The 16,595-nt window shown below is 39.2% G+C and overlaps 1 protein-coding gene across 15 annotated transcripts in view; it reads left to right on the top strand.

Annotated features, from left to right (window-relative positions):
* Positions 1-16,595, top strand: part of LPP (LIM domain containing preferred translocation partner in lipoma) — a 695,870-nt gene that overhangs the window by 422,507 nt on the left and 256,768 nt on the right. For 14 of the 15 annotated variants that reach the window (XM_059920756.1, XM_059920758.1, XM_059920755.1 and 11 more), the window contains one exon: positions 2,840-3,532. In XM_059920756.1, the coding sequence (XP_059776739.1) occupies positions 2,840-3,532 (693 nt within the window). Of the gene's footprint in view, positions 1-2,839; positions 3,554-16,595 lie in introns of those variants that run through there. The other variant, XM_059920770.1, reaches the window with a different exon arrangement.

Here is a 16,595-nt window from a genome sequence, read left to right on the forward strand (position 1 = left end):
CATACAGAAGGGAAAGGCTACTCCACCAAGACAAGAATACTCAATGATACTTAAATTACAAAAGGAAATGGCAGGTTTGCCCCCTGAGAGGCTATCAAAAAAGGAAAAAAGATAACTCTATTCAACAGCTTTCTGTAACTTAACAGAAAACTAAATCTAGAATTACAAAATCTCTAGGAAACTACAATTGAGACAAATCACAAATGACGGGAAAAGATAGCCGTCACAGTCAGATCCAGTGAAAATGATAGCACACAGAAACTAGTCCCTCTCAAGGAGCTGACTTATAAATGCATTGTGTACATAGGTCCACTTGGGTATAGAGAAGCCATTAGGGACAAAGTGATAATCTGGGGCTAACAGAGTCAGAACTGTCATCTCCCTGGGTTCAAGAGGACCAAGGGGGAGAACAGTGATTTGAACAGGAGGAGAGAGTGTGGTAGAAGAGAGATCCTAGAAAGGACCAGTGACCCTCCTTCCTTGGCTGACAGCTGCGAACTTCACAATCAGGTTCCCAGAAGACATGTGGCTCAAGAGTTTACTGGTGTCTCTCAACAGGGGCACTGTTGTCATCTTGGGTTTGACAGTGATGTGTATTTGCCTTTTAACCATTAAATGAAAATAGAATCCCCTAATCACTGTGACAGTAAAAAACATTGCCACACATTTCTAAACTCTCCCTGGTCGCTAGGTGATTTCCTCTCCAGTTGAGAACCACTATACAGAGAATTCCCTGGCAGTTCACTGGTCAGAACTCCACACTTCCACTGAAGGGGGCATAGGTTTGATCCCTGGTCTGGTCCGGGAACTAAGATCCGGCAAGCAGCATGGCACGGCCAAAAAAAAAAAAGAGAAATACTATATGTAACCAAACATCCCTGAGATGTTTTAATCTTTATCTCTGGATCAACCTAGATCACCAGAAAGCTATTCCCAAAAGCCATATGTCTAAATCAGTATACTTGTATGTTATGGTGGGGACAGGGTAGCTGTACTATCTCCAGCCCCACATCCACATCCCAGGCAGGAAGGAGGAAAAGGGAAAAGTAGGAAGGGATCATGCTGTGTCAGGAGAGCTCTAGCTTTTCCAGAAATGCTTCGCATACATCTCATTGGCCAGAACTGTGTCACATGGCAACTCCTACATGCAAAGTAATCTAGGGAAGAGTGAACACATTGCTGCCCCAAACAAAACTGAAATTTTTTGAGTAATGAAGAAGGGCAGTGGGTATGGGGAAGCAGTTAGCATCTGCCCCACATGTATATATCTCTAATGGCTTGGTGTGGGCAAATGACACTAGAGTAATATAAAGTCTTGTGTCGTTTCTTCCTATACATACTAGAATTGACCTGGAAATTAATGAACAACCGAATTAGGGTGTGGTCATTCATTTCTTGTATGAACAAATCTAATCAGAGTAAGCCAGAGCAAAATTAAGACATTCTGCCACTGGAATGTTTACAGATCCCTAATAGACTAGTGCCTTAGGATGAATGTTTGACTCTTCAAACCTTCCCTAAGCCTTTACTTATCCCCAGCCTAACCAAGACCTCTCACAGTTCAGCAGAAAGTCTTTTAATCTTTGTGGCCTTAGGACATTTTTAGTGCATTCAGTAAGTATTTCTTAATTGAACAAATGAATGCGACAAAAAACAGAAAGATGTAAAGGGAGGAGGCTGCATTTGAGTTATCTTTGGTAAATCACTCTTTGACAGGAATCTTTGATCCTAAATTTAGTATTTCTTTGGTTGTACCAGCGGTGTTTGTTTATTTCTCCCAACACCCCTCATTGCTTTTTTTTGTTCCCTCTGCTTAGTCCTTCAGCTCTCTTTCTCTAGTATTGCCTTTTAGCAGTATGGTGACCAAGTCTTTGGGTAGTTTGTTTGAGATCCCATTGTTCAATTTATCTGTTTTCTTTTGGTGCTGGTGCTTTTGATGTTTCTATATGTATTCAAAATAAATCATTGCCAAATCCAATGTCATGAATTTTTTTCCTCTGTGTTTTTTTTAAGGAGTTTTATAGTTTTAGCTCTTACATTTAGAGCTAAAATTTTGGATTACTTTTTGTATATGGTGTAAAGTAAGGGTCCAACTTCATTCCTTTGCATGTGGATGTCCAGTATTCCCAGCACTATTTGTTGAAAAGACTAACCTTTCCCAATCAAATGGTCTTGACACCCATGTCAAAAATCAAATCATGTATGCAAGGATGTATTTCTGGGCTCTCAATTCTATTCCATTGGTCTATGTCTGTCTTTATGCCAATGGAACACTGATTATTATAGCTTTGTAATAAATTTTGAAGTTGCATAGTGTGAGAGCTCCAATCTTCTTTTTCAAGATTGTTTTGGTTATTCAGAGTCTCTTGAGATTGCATATGGATTTTTCTATTTTTGCAGAAAAGTTCCATTGGGATTTTGACAGGGATTGCATTGAATCTGTAGATTGCTCTGGGTAGTATTAACATTTTTACAATATCAAGTCTTCCAGTCCATGAACATGATATGTCTTTCCATTTAGTTGTATCTTCTTTAATTTATCAGCAACATTTTGTACTTTTCAGTGTATAAGACTTTCACCTCTTTGGTTAAGTTTATTCCTAAGTTTTTTCTTTCTTTTTGATGTTATTATAAATGGAATTGGTACACAGAAGCGCAACTGATTTTTGTGTTGTCTGTGAACTCTTAGAAGTCAGGAACCATGCCTTGTTTATGTTTTGCAGAGTTAATACAAAAGTAATAATGGCATTTATTAATATTTGTCTGTTTATGTATTTTTATTTTTCATTAGCAATAACCTTTGTCTTTTTTTTTTTTCCTTTTCTCTTTTCTGCTTTAGGGCTCTACTAGCTCAACAACAGCTTCTCCTCCAGTTTCCACCCCTGTCACAGGACATAAGAGAATGGTCATACCAAACCAGCCCCCTCTGACGGCAACGAAAAAGTCTACATTGAAGCCACAGCCTGTACCCCAGGCTGGACCCATCCCCGTGGCTCCAATTGGAACGCTAAAACCCCAGCCTCAGCCCGTCCCAGCCTCCTACACTACGGCATCTACCCCTTCAAGGCCTACCTTCAATGTGCAGGTGAAGTCAGCCCAGCCCAGCTCTCATTACATGGCTGCCCCTTCACCAGGACAATTTTATGGCTCAGGGCCAGGGGCCCAGGGCTATAACACTCAACCAGTTCCTATCGCTGGGCAGGGTCCACCTCCTTCTACACGGGGAGGCATGGATTATGCGTATATTCCACCACCAGGACTTCAGCCTGAGCCTGGGTATGGGTATGCCCCCAACCAAGGACGCTATTATGAACCCTATTGTGCAGCGGGGCCTGGCTATGGGGGCAAAAATGACTCTGATCCTGCCTATGGTCAACAAGGTCACCCAAATACCTGGAAGCGGGAACAAGTGTATACTCCTTCTGGCACTGGGAACCAGAACCCTGCTGGGATGTATCCAGTTGCTGGTCCCAAGAAGACCTACATCACAGACCCTGTTTCAGCCCCCTGTGCACCACCACTGCAACCAAAGGTAGGGAACTCATTAACATAGTGATGGGAATAAGGGGGTACCTATCTTGGTCTGCCTTCCCCAGAAAGCAGAGCCTAAGGCAAAAGTATATGTGCTACTTTTATTTCATTAGAAAGTACAATCTGAAGGAAGTGCATGAGCGAAGCAGGAAAATGGGGAGATCCTATTTGGGGATATGGGGGGGTGTTACCAATATGGCTTCCGTTTAGTATCAAGTACAACTAATTTTTCAATCTTGAAGGACCTTCTTCCAAAAGACCATATGAACCGTAGCAGCTCAGGACAATCTGTTCGGAGAGAGGAAGGGAAAATAATTTATCTTCCAGCTCCTTTTCTGTTGGTCAGAGCTTCCTTCTGTGGGTCATAGACTTCCTCACACTTAGATGTTGCATTTACTTGGTCACTAAATAGATCTGAAGTATCTGATGCCTCAGCAGGGACAGGGAATCCCCACATGTGGAGGTGAGAGGTGCTCAGGGCAGCATGAGATGAGCTGATGACAGGTTGGCCTCATGTGAAGGCGGTCAGAACCCAAGCAAAGTTGGTACCATAGTGACTGCTGGGGAAGAACAAGTGGACAAGGGCCCAGGAGACAGGTGAGGCTAAGGAGATCTAAGGTAATGCAGATATCTTGTCTAGTTTTCTTTGGGAAGGGGCTGTAGTAGAATGGCACTTGTTTATTACCCCTTGTTTATCTACATTAATGATCCTCCAAGAAGAATATTACTCTCCAACCTTTAACCCTATTAGGCAACTTAAAAATATTCTTTATGACAGTTATCTTTTTTGTTGTTTGATTTAATTTCAAGCATGTATGTGTTTTAAATCAACATGTTCAATTACTTCCTGTGAATAGGCAAGATATAATACTATACACACCTACTCACCTACAACTTGGATTTTGCATGTGTCCTAGAACCAACATGATGATGTTTCCTCCCACCATGAAAAGAGGAACCAAGGAGAGTTACTTGGAAGGAGTGAGGTGGAGAAACCAATCTAGTTTCCAGCCATTGTGTTAGAACCGAGCACTCCCTTCCCTGTAGTAAGAACTGTAAGAAATCAGAAATTGGAGAGCCCTTGATTATCGAGAAGTTCAATGATAAATTGGGAGGATGTACTGGGTGGAAGTTTGGACTATATGTTTGTTTGTTTTTTTTAATCCTTTACACAGTTGAGATTGTCGATTTTCAGGCATATCCATTCACATTTTCAACATTATAACAGAATTTAGTGAGGTCCTTACTCTCCGGGTAGGGAGTTTACTAAATCACTATTCTCACATGAAAGCATCTGCTCTGTTAATGATGCAGATGGATTTTAGGTTCCTTAGAGGAAAGAGCCCTTCCCAGCAAGTGGGGCCTGTGGGTAGCTGGAGGCATCCATCAACCTTATGATTGCCCATTACATGAAAGTGGACCAAGCCATGATCATCTTCCAACATAAAGATCTCAAGTGAAAATGTTAAGTGTTTTTGAAACATTACTCTTAGAAGGACTTTCTTTCCAAAAATCTCTTTATGAAAAGAAATGTTATTAAGGGTTTTTTGTTTTATTTTGTTTTGTTTTTAAAATAAGTATTGCCCAAAATAGCCAAGCTGGACAACCTTGCCCTTTGTTAACATTGCAGTATATTTGCATTTGTCCATCCTAACCCCAGAGCAACTGGTTCAGAAAAAAATGGGGTTATTCAGCTTTACCTCACTTTGGTACAATTGCAACAAATTCCCCTACAGAAGATTAAAAATTTAGGTTGGGACAATGGCCATCAACATTTAAGTTCCAATAGGTATGCAGTTTTGCCCTGTCCAAAGCAGCCTGACTGTGATAGGATGGCTGAGTGATGTTCCTAAGGGCAGGAGATGGGCCCTGAGTTATTTAAGGATCCTATTACCCCACCTGGGGAAACAGACATGAGACAGAGCAAAAGTATGTCTAAGTGGGGAGAATGATCTGGTGAAGTACGAAGCCAATCTTTGAGTTTCCTGATTTCCCATCATGTCACTGGGCCCTCTGGAACCAATCCAGTAGGGTAAAAAAAAGAATCAGCACCCACTGCAAGACCTGGTTCTAAGATGTTAGGTCCAGAAACATCACTAGTATTTGGTCTGTCTTTGTCAACTTACTTGGGGTGACAGAATGAACTTGTATTAACCACTCTCCAGAAAGCATGAAACTTTATTTTCCTTCTTATTGGAGTAAAAGTAATATTCAGGATGATCTATTACCTTGTTAAGGATTCTGGACATCAGTGGATTTCATGTCACTTAAAAAAAATTCTGAAACATTTGTTTTTCAACAGTGTCATGTGTTTTAACATCATATTGTGCATTTAAAAAATGAAAATCAAATCATGTACTTTTTGCTGTGATTATTAAGGAGAGTGGTTAGAGATTGATATTTAGCCATCTGTCTTTGTTTTGGGAAAGGGGAAAGAGGCTGATGAAGCTACAGATATTGTCTGTGTGTGTTGTGGGAGCATTGGTGGATGAAGGGGTGGGCTCTTTCACAGTTGGTCTTTGAGCAGCACGCTACTGTATTCAACTGCACCTGTGCACAGAGCACCTTATTGTCTCAAATATTAACTTGGCTTGGCTTAGCGATGTGACTCCTGGCTTGAGAAGTGAGCTCCTAATTCTAATCCCAGCTCCTCCCTTGATATTCTTCTTTCAGCTTGAGGAAAGCCTCTAGACCTCTTTATGTCATACTCCCAGCCTCAGTAAAGTGGAATGTCATCTTCACTAATTAATTAATGATTGCAAAGGGCTTGGAAATGTCCAAGGGCTGAATAATTGCCAAGTGAGGACTATTCAGCTTTTTCACTGGCTTTCATTTATTTCCAATTTTTTAGGCACTGATGGAAAACATACCTCGGTGCCTTAAAACAATTACCCTTTGTTACATTGAGAAGTTCTTCGGAGTTTGGCATTTAACCCATTAAGGAAAAAGTTTTCAAAAAATGAAAGAAATAAATCTCCTTTAGATTTGAGATAAGCTGCTTTAATTTTTCCACACCATGGTATGATATAGAAGAAGAAGTAGAAGAAGGGAAGGAGAAAGTAGGAAAGAAAAGGAAAAAAAAAAAAGAAAAAAGAAAGGAAGAAAAGAATGAAGAAAGGAAGGAGACCAAATCAGAACCTACAAGCCTTGGGGGATCATGATTATATTTGTGTTTCCATAATGTGCTGAGCACTGAATTTGCATGCTACAGTAGACCATAATGTGTTTCCTGGACCATGTGAGCCGAGTTCCTTGAAAAATATTGTTATAAGCAAGTCTTTATAGGAGAGAAATGTTCCCTTCTCACTGGAAATCCTCTTAAAGACACAGTGGAATCTCTTCTCTTTGCCATTTTATAAAAGCTAATATCTGCTGGTTGTTGTGTTGTCCACAGAACTTTTGTCCTGTGTGTTATCTTCACATTCCCATGAGGTAGGATGTGTATTTTCTCCAATATTCAGGCAAGGCGAGTCAGCTTGAAATCCCCAGAGCCAGGACCTAGAGGCAGTCATCACTTTCAGGTCCACAGTGGCAGGTAGCTTTAGCTTCCATTTCCTTGTCATAAACCTAATCTATGGCAGCCTCAGCTCTGTTGCAGAGACAGGTATTTCCTCTGTAATATGTTAAGAGTGCTGGTGCTACACATGTCTGGAAAGCTGTGGAGACCCAACTAGCTGGGCGGGGGGGGTTAAGTTACATTCTAAAACCATCTATTAAAATTTCCTTGGAAAAATCCTTCAGGACAGTGAGAACTTGGAGATCAACCAATCACCTTTCAATAAATCCAACACCAAGTTTATCTTATCCAGAGTCAGAACAGATTACTGCTGTTCATTTAGTGTTTGAATCTGGGGATATTTAATGCGTCAGAGAGGAGAGTGAAGGTAGTGAACCACCAGGGTCAGTGTTGACGGATCCCCAAGACCTGGGAATTGTTGAGATTAAGAAAATATTTGAGAATGTTGATATAGTAGCATTTCAGATACTCGAGTAATATCAAAATATTTAAATTTCATTTCATTGTGGTCTTTTCCACAGTGAAATGGAGGTTGTATATATTGGGTGTCCTGCAAGAATTGGTGGCATTCGGGAGAAAACTATCTTTATGGTAATCCCTATGCTAAATATCTCTCAATTCCAGGATCAGAGAAACAAAAAAGAAGAGTTAGTTAGGGTGGGGAGAAGGATAGATGTGGATATAGGCCTCCAGTCAGGTGCAAATAATACCTAGGTCTGTATAAAGCTGAGGATGGAAGAGATTGCTTGAGGACAGTGACCGTAATATTAGTAATTCCCCTTTGCACAGGGTTTTTCAGTTTCCAGAATGCTTTGTGGACCTCACAAAAAACATAAGCGATACGCACAGGTAGAGGATTTTGTCTCTCTTTCACTGATAGGGGTTCAAAAGCTCAGTAATGAGAGTCACTCACCTAAGGTCATATGTCAAATTCATGGGTGAGCCACGTTTCCAAATCAGGTTTTCAGAAGGTTTGTCCTCATGCTTTCCACCTGGTAAACTATGGATGTTGGTTTGGCGTTTGGATGGGGGGAGTGCCACATCCGCATTGGCAGCCTCTGGGCGTGGCTCCGCTATGGCCCACATCACAGGCAGACATGTCGATAGGCTCAGGCAGTTGCGGTGCTGTGTCATGAGATCAACAGCTGCAGGGGAAGCACCGTTAAATCCCTGCTGGGCACCCAGGCTCAGCACCGTGGGGCTATGCTTCCTCTTTCCCATCACTATGTACAATTTATTCCAGTGTTTCTACGTTCACAGTATCTCAAATCTGTTTTCTTACTGAAACCCCCTTTGCTACTGTCCTGGTTCAGTTGTCCCCGTTTCTCACCTGAGCCATTGAAATGGCCTTTTACTGGGTGTCCCCACCTCTAGTCACTCCACACCTGTTCATCCTACACATGCTATCAGATTAACCTTTCTACCCCACAGCTCTGCGCTCGTCACTAATTGCCTTTTCTCAAAAACCTTCAGGAGTCCCCACCCAGTTATGGAATGAATTGAAACCCCAGCCTAGATTTCCAGTTTTATCTCCCCCTTTAAGCATCCCAGCTTCCAGCTGAGAAATTACATTCCTAGTCATTTTTCATCTCTATAGCTTTCATCGTGGAGCTACTTCTTCCTTGAATGCCTTCCCAGACCTCTCCTCAAATAAATTAAATGTTTGCATATCCAACGTGACCCATTAAGACCAAACTAAAGTGTTAATCTCTCTTGTGAAGCCTTCTCTTTCTAAAATTAAGTTGGACATTATTTTACCCTCTCTTATGTAAATTTTCACACACTTACTGTACTAGAATCATTTATGTGCCTGTCCTTCACCAGCCTATGCCCTAGCATATATTAGACTCTGAGATTTAGGGGATAGAGATGGTATCTGAGCACTGTTTCGTCCAGAGTAACTAAGACGGTACATAATACATTCTTGTTTAATGAAGGTACTTGAAGAAACTTCCTATGTCCTAGTAAAATAAGGAGTAAGCCCTGCTTTAGAATTTAGCAGACTGTTGATCAAAATGCCAAAACCCAAATCTACACCACCAAATTCGCTTAGGTGACCTCAGTAACACACGCATTGTCACATGAGCAACTCAGTATCCAAAGTAGCTAGATAATTTCTCATGTTCACAATTGTGCTAATGTTTTACATTCCTTCTGGGATACGTGTGTGTATGTGTATGCTGTTATGTACACAGTCTTTTTTACTTTTTGCATTTGCCAAACGTCCATAGAATTTGTTGATTCAGATCCCTTAATTACCTTTTTGAGGTTCAATCTATATACAATAAAATGTGCCCATTTGAAATGCACAAGGCAGTGAATCTTTGGCAAATTTATGCACCTGGGTAACCACCATCAAAATCAAGATAGAGAACGTCTCCACTACCCCACAGAGCTCCCTCGAGCCCTCTTGCAGTCAGCCCCCTTTACCCTTAGCCCCAGGCAACCTTTCTGCTTTCTAACATGGATTATTTTTACCCTTTCTAGAATTCCATATAAATAGAATCATATAGTATACACTCTCGCATCTAGGCGCCTTCTACTCACTATAGTTTTTTTGAGCTTCATTTGTGTATGTATCCATTATATGGATATACTACATTTTGTTTATCCATTCACTTGTTTGGGGGCATTTATTTTTTTTCCCATTTTTGATTATTAATAAAGCTGCTATGAACATGCATGTACAAGTCTTTATATGAACATAGTTTTCATTTTTCTTGGATAAATACCTAGCAGAGGAACTGCTGGGCTGTGTGGTAAATATTTAACTTCATAAGAGACTGCCGAATTGTTTTCCTAAATGTACCATTTTACAGTCTCACCAGCAATGTATGAGAGGTCCAGTTGCTCCCTAATCCTGGCAGCACTTGGTATTGTCAGCCTTCTTAATTTTAGCTCTTTTCATGCTGTATAGATGTATCTGATTGTGGTTTATATTTACATTTTCCTTTTGATTAATGATGTGGAACACTTATTATTCATGTACTTATTAGCCATTTGTTTGTCTTCTTTTGTGAAGTGTCATCAAATTTTTGGTTTATTTTTTAAATTGGATTGTTTCCTTTTTTTTTTTTTTTTTTTTTTTGTAAGAGTACATTATGTATTCTGAGTAAGAGTCCTTAGATATATGCATTCCCGGTCGGTGACTTGACTTTTCATTTTCTTAATGTTGTTTTCTAAGAGCAGAAGTATTTACTTTTGATGGAGGTCAATTTATCACTTTTATCTTCTATAGTTTATGCTTTCTGTTTCCTTAGATATTTTTGCCTCCTCATGGTCATAAAGATTTTATTCTGTGCTTTCTTTTAGATGTTTTACAGGTAAATTCAAGGTTATAATTCACTTCAAGTTAATCTTTGTGTATTGTGTGAGAGAAGGGTCAAAAGTCATTTACCCCCATTGAGACACAGTTTTTCCATCATGATTTATTGAAAAGACTCTTTTCTTCCGTTGAAATACCTTGACACCTTTGACAAAAATCAATTGACCACAGATGTGTGGGTCCATCTGGACTCTATTCTATTCCATTAATTTGTATATCTATCCTCAAGCCAATGCCACATTATCTTGATCTCTGACTTTTATACAAGATTTTGAAATCTGACAATATAAGCTTTCCATCTTCTCTTTCAAAAGTGCTTTTATTATTCTAAGTCTTTTCCATTTCCTTATAAATTTTAGCATCAGCTTGTCAATTTCCACAAAATAGCTTGCTGTGGTTTCAGTTGAGATTTTGTTGAATCTATAATTTGAAAAGAGCTGATATCTTAACAATATTGAGTCTTCCAACCCATGAACATGGTATATCTCTCATTCTGTTTATGCTTTTATTAATTTCTCTCAACAATGTATTGTAGTTTTACCCATATTTTGTTAAATTATTTCATATTCTGGGTGCTATTATAAATGGTATTTTTAAAAAATTCTTAATTTGCAGTCATTTTGTAGTGTATACAAATGCCATTGATTTTTTTAATATTGACCTTGCATCTTATGACCTCTTTACCAGTTTTACTAGCTTCTTAAGACTCCTTAGGCTTTTCTACCTGATCATTTCATCTGCAAATAAATTCTTGATTCAACTGTTTATTTCCTTTATGGATAGGAGTCTATCCATCACCTTTCTATGTTTGGAAGATTTGCTTCTTGATTGAAGAAGAGACAGTTTCCTACAAATTTGAAGGATGGAAATTGGAAAAAAAAATAATAAATCTTTACTCTCCATTCCTCTAGACTGGCCTGTTGAAACTGTCAGACATAGAAGTTATCTTCAGAATCAGTAGGTTATAATCCCTTAAAATTACAGATGAGAAACTGAGGCATGAAGAGTTACAGTGACCTGAAGAGTTAGTTATACAACTAGTAAGTGGCACATTTGAGTAGAAAACTTAACACTTTTTTCTAAATCACAGTTTCTCTCTACATTGGTTCAAGACCAATGAGATCGGAAGTATAAAGGACCTTTAAAAAGATATAATAACTATTGTTAAAAGGAGCTGATCTCCTGGCCTTAGACCTCCACACTAATTCTGTAAGGCCTCTTAATAATAGAAAATGGAGGCCATTCTGGTGTTTCTTGTTCGGGCTCACAATTGTTCCTGTGAGGCGACTAGTTCTTAGGGTCTTTATGATTTTGACTCAGTCTGTCATCTCTCCTTCCCCTGATTTTATTTTTTTAATTTATTTATTTTATTAGAGTTTTTAAAAAATAAATTTATTTATTTTATTTTATTTATTTTATTGAGGTGAGCAGGGGCTACTCTTCGTTGCGGTGCACAGGCTTCTCATTGCAGTGGCTTCTCTTGTTGTGGAGCATGGGCTCTAGGCACATGGGCTTCAGTAGTTGTGGCACACAGGCTCAGTACTTGTGGCTCACAGGCTTTAGAGCGCAAGCTCAGTAGTTGTGGCGCACGGGCTTAGTTGCTCCGTGGCATGTGGGATCTTCCCAGACCAGGGCTCGAACCCATGTCCCCTGCACTGGTAGGCAGATTCTTAACCACTGTGCCACCAGGGAAGCCCCTTCCCCTGATTTTAAAAGTTACCGTGAGGATGGATGTCCTAGTACACTAAGACATGTCTGTGAATATTATTTATTCATTTTACTTGTATAATGTTTTTCATAGATTTAGATGTTTGAAAGTATCCCAGGTCCCTAATCTCTTTGGAAAATTAAATAGTTTTAACAAACGACTCTAGCAATATGTAATTTTTGTGTTTAAGAGCAAGAGAACGCACTTCATTTTGCAAGTGGACCCACTGATATGTCTCTCTAGAAATCTCCTTTCCTTCTTGGCCAGCTGCAAACACCCACACTGTCCCATTTCAGAGGAGAAACTATAGTTGTTCTCCTCCCCAGCAAACAAAGACATTCAACCACTATCAATGTATAATAATTAGTGGTGAATATAAAACCTTTGACAGATGTTACACACAGAATATTAGGAAGTATCCCAAAGTGAAAGTCAAATAGCTGACTTTCCAAAACTGCCATTGTCCCAGAAATATTTACTTGTTATGTTAGGTCTTTGATTTTCTGGAATATGGAAAACCCAACTTTTGGATATATTCTTAGCAAATAATACAGTGTTTGCTCTATTTCATCCTTAGAATTCAGTGACTGTTCTTCAGAAAAATACAATATGGTTTATTTCAGAAGTTTACTTAACTATAACTATAACATCTTAGTTTATATAACAATAACATGTAGCATTTTTGTAACCCCTTACAAAATTTACCAAATACTTTCATATGTGGGGAAAACTCTGTAACATGTCCAGGGGCAGCTTGCCTAGTATCATACCAATACCCAATGTCAGAAGAAGGATAAGCTCTTAGGTCTTCTGAGTGCCAGCCCAATATGTTCTTTCCACACAGTGACACTTGCCTTCATTCATAGCTGTCTGTGTTTACATGTGTTAGCTCACTGTACAGTTATCCAAACATCAAATATTGATTGGGCCAGACAGTTTAGGGGTTAAAACCTTAGAGTTGTATTTCTGGGACATAACACATTTAACATTTGAAACCCAAGATTCAGTCAACATTATATCAAGAGTCCAGGAGTTGAAGCTATATACTAAATATAAGTTCCAGATAACAGGCCCCCTTTTATTCTGTCTTTATAAGTATTTGGTATATTTATTGCTCAAACATAGACACCTTGTTTATTTTTTATGTACCTTTAGATATTATTGTGAAAAGGGATAAGAGAGTAGAGGTATGCTTTGTATTCTTTATAGATCGGTTAGCTAAGTGTATTTTTCATTGTGCATACATGCAATCTTTAACATGAATTTGGATAGACTTACTATAAAGATGATACTTATAATCTTTACCAGATGAAACCCCATTTTTAATCCTGCTTTTCATCCCATCCAAAGGATGCAAAGTATTAAGCAGGCTCTCCATGAGACAGCTGAGGCTGGTAATCCCTGCAGGGGTGGGGAAATTGCTAGTGACCAGCAGAGAACCAGAGAAGAGTTAAGCAAGGCAGGTGGGGAACATGGACCAGGGCCCTGCCAACTGCAACCCATGGGCCAATCTCACCTGCCACCTGGTTTGGTAAATAATGTGTTATTTGAAATTCAGCCATGCTCACTTGCTTAAATATTATCTATGGCTGCTTTCACACTACAACAGTAAAATTGAGAAGGTGTATCAGAAGCTGATCTTCCAAGCCCAAAACATTTACTGTATGTCCCTTCACAGAAGAAGTTTATCAACCCCTTACTGAAAATATGGAAATGACTTTGCAAAATTTAGGTTCTCGATAAAATTGCTTGAATATTTTTCAGCTATTTTTTTCTTAACCAGTATATACTACATCTGAGCCGGAGGTTATTGGTGGGAATCTGGGGGGGAGGGAAGAATTAAATATCAAAACTCCAAATTTACCTGCTACTTACAGAATAGATTCTGCATCCCTCATGTTTTCCCAGCCTGGTCAACTACTCTTTAGCTTTCAAGAGCTATCTCTAATATTAAGTGCTTGGAGAAGCTTGACCATTCACCCAGTCCCCACATATTATTAGTTTGTCTTTCTTCTGAATTCTTCTCACAGCACTTTTTAAAATCCCTTTACTGTAGCATGCGTCTTATTGGATATTTTAAATAGATAATAACTTTATTGAGATATAATTCATACACAATAGAATTTACTCATTTTAAATGTACAATTCAATCGTTATTATTGTTATTATTATTTTAGTGTATTCATGGAGTTGTGCAACCATCATCAGTTTTCTCATCCCAGGAAAAAGCTCCTTACTCATTAACAGTCACTCATTTCCCTCAAACCTTCCAGCCCTTGGTAACCACTAATCTACTTTCTGTATCTATGGATTTGCCAAATCTGGACATTTGGAATTATACAATATATGGTCTTTTACTGGATTCTTACCATAATATTTACAAGTTTCATCTGTGTTGTAGCTCATATGAGTACTTCATTCTTTTTTATTGCTGAATAATATTCCAGTGTGTGGACATTCTACACTCTATTTATTTTTTCATCAGTTGATAGGTGCTTGGGTTTTTTCCACTTTGGCTATGATGTTATCAATATTTGAGTACAAGTTTTTGTATGGACGTTGCTTTCAGTTCTCTTGGGTATATACCTAGCGTGAACTTGCTGGGTTATGTGGTAACTTTTTGTTTAACCTTTTGAAGAACTGTTGGACTGCTTTCCAAAGGAGCTTTGCCATCTTACATTTCCACCAGCAGTGTATGAGCATTTCAGTTTCTCCACATCTCCACATCCCATTTGATTTTAATCATGTTACGTGTCTGCCTCCCCAGGTAGACATCTATGTTCTTCAAGTGTGTGAATCATGTCTAATTCAGTTGTGTTTCTTGTACACCTAACATAGTATCTTGCATATGTCAGGCACTCATGAATGAAAGAATCAATCAAAGTGAAATGATGGACATGGACCCACATACAGTTCTTATTACTGAGGGTTCTTTGTGTTTTTTTTAATAGCTGTGCTTTTATAGGTGTTTAATTTTTTTTTATTCTAGCTGTGTTCCTGGTCTCTTCTGGTCTTTAGCTCCTAGCTTGTATTACCAGTAGATTAATCTTCTTTCAGATGGAGTCTATTTTAGTCCTTGTTAATTTCCCAGCCTACATCGTTGTGGTTTTTCTCTCCTTTGTTGTGGTCAGTTTAAATTGCTCTTGTCTCTGTCCCATACAGCTCATGTTATGTGTAAACCTAAAGAAGCTTTTTTCATCACTGAGGGAAATAGGACCTTCTGATCTCACCTTCTCCCACATGGCACTGTTGCTCTTTTCAGAAGTGATTCTGCTCTTCCAGGAGCTCAAGCCTGAAACCTGAAGTCATGCTTGATTCCTCTTTTCTCTCACACAGCAAAATGCCTTCATCTCCACCTTTAAAGTGTGTCTAAAACCCCACCATGTCTCAGCGCCTCCACTGCCTGCACCTATCCAAGCCCCAGCACATCTTGCCTGGGTCATTTAACCCCCTCCTATTGCTCTGCTCTACTCACCTTTGTTCCACTTTGCCCTGTTCTCAACCCAGAGTGATCCTGTTTGTCACATTCTTTCACTGTCCTGCTCAAAACTCTCCAACAGCTTCCCATCTCAGCCAAGGAAAAAAAAAAAAAGCCGGAACTGTGCTTACAAGGCCCCACTGTCTCCACCCATTAACACGCTGACTTCATCTAGCTCCACCCCCCCTTCCCTCTGCTCCAGCCACACTCCTGTTTCAGGGCCTTTGTTTTGTTGAGCCCTTTTCCCCTGGTATCCATGTGGCCTATTCTCTCACCTCCTGCGGGACCTTACTCAAAGGTTACTTTGCTGGAGAAGTCTTCCCTGACCACCCTAAAATCCCTCCCCTGCCCCGAAGTGTCCCTATCTACCTTCACTTTATTCCCCTGTAATGTTTTTTGTTTTTTTCTTTTTTTTCTTTGTTTGTTACATTATGATTTCACTGCACATTCCTGCTCTTAGAGAAGAGAGACCACGTATTTTTATCATTTGTATCAGGCACATAGATAAGTGCTTAAAAACACAACAATTTTAAAAACTAGTGCAGGCTACGCAGTCCATATATAGTGACTGTTTGCTCTGAGCTATCTGGAGCCTCCACAGTGTGCTTGGTTTGATTTCTTTTTTTTCTTTTTTTCTTTTTTCTTATTAGTCATCCATTTTATACACATCAGTGTATACATGTCAATCCCAATCTCCCAATTTCCCCTGTAATGTTTATTTCCATCTAACATACTGTGTATCTTAATCATTTGTTTTTTTGTGTCTCTCCCTCTAGAATGTATCCCGAAAGCAGAGTTTTGTTTGTTTGTTTGTTTTTCTGTTTAGTTAACTGCTATATAGAGAACACTGTCTGACAAGTCATAAGTCCTCAGAAAAAATAAATGAACAAATGCTGGGCACAGGATCATTCCATCCGTTATATTTTTATCCAGATAAGTCTGCAGTGATGTGACAGTGACTTTTATTATGTGAAAAGGGTGCAAAGCCCTGAGGTCTTCCAATATATGCCACCCATTTATGTATGATTTCCCCAAA

Source organism: Balaenoptera ricei, chromosome 4 (genome assembly GCF_028023285.1).
Source record: "Balaenoptera ricei isolate mBalRic1 chromosome 4, mBalRic1.hap2, whole genome shotgun sequence".
NCBI classification, from domain to species: domain Eukaryota; kingdom Metazoa; phylum Chordata; class Mammalia; order Artiodactyla; family Balaenopteridae; genus Balaenoptera; species Balaenoptera ricei.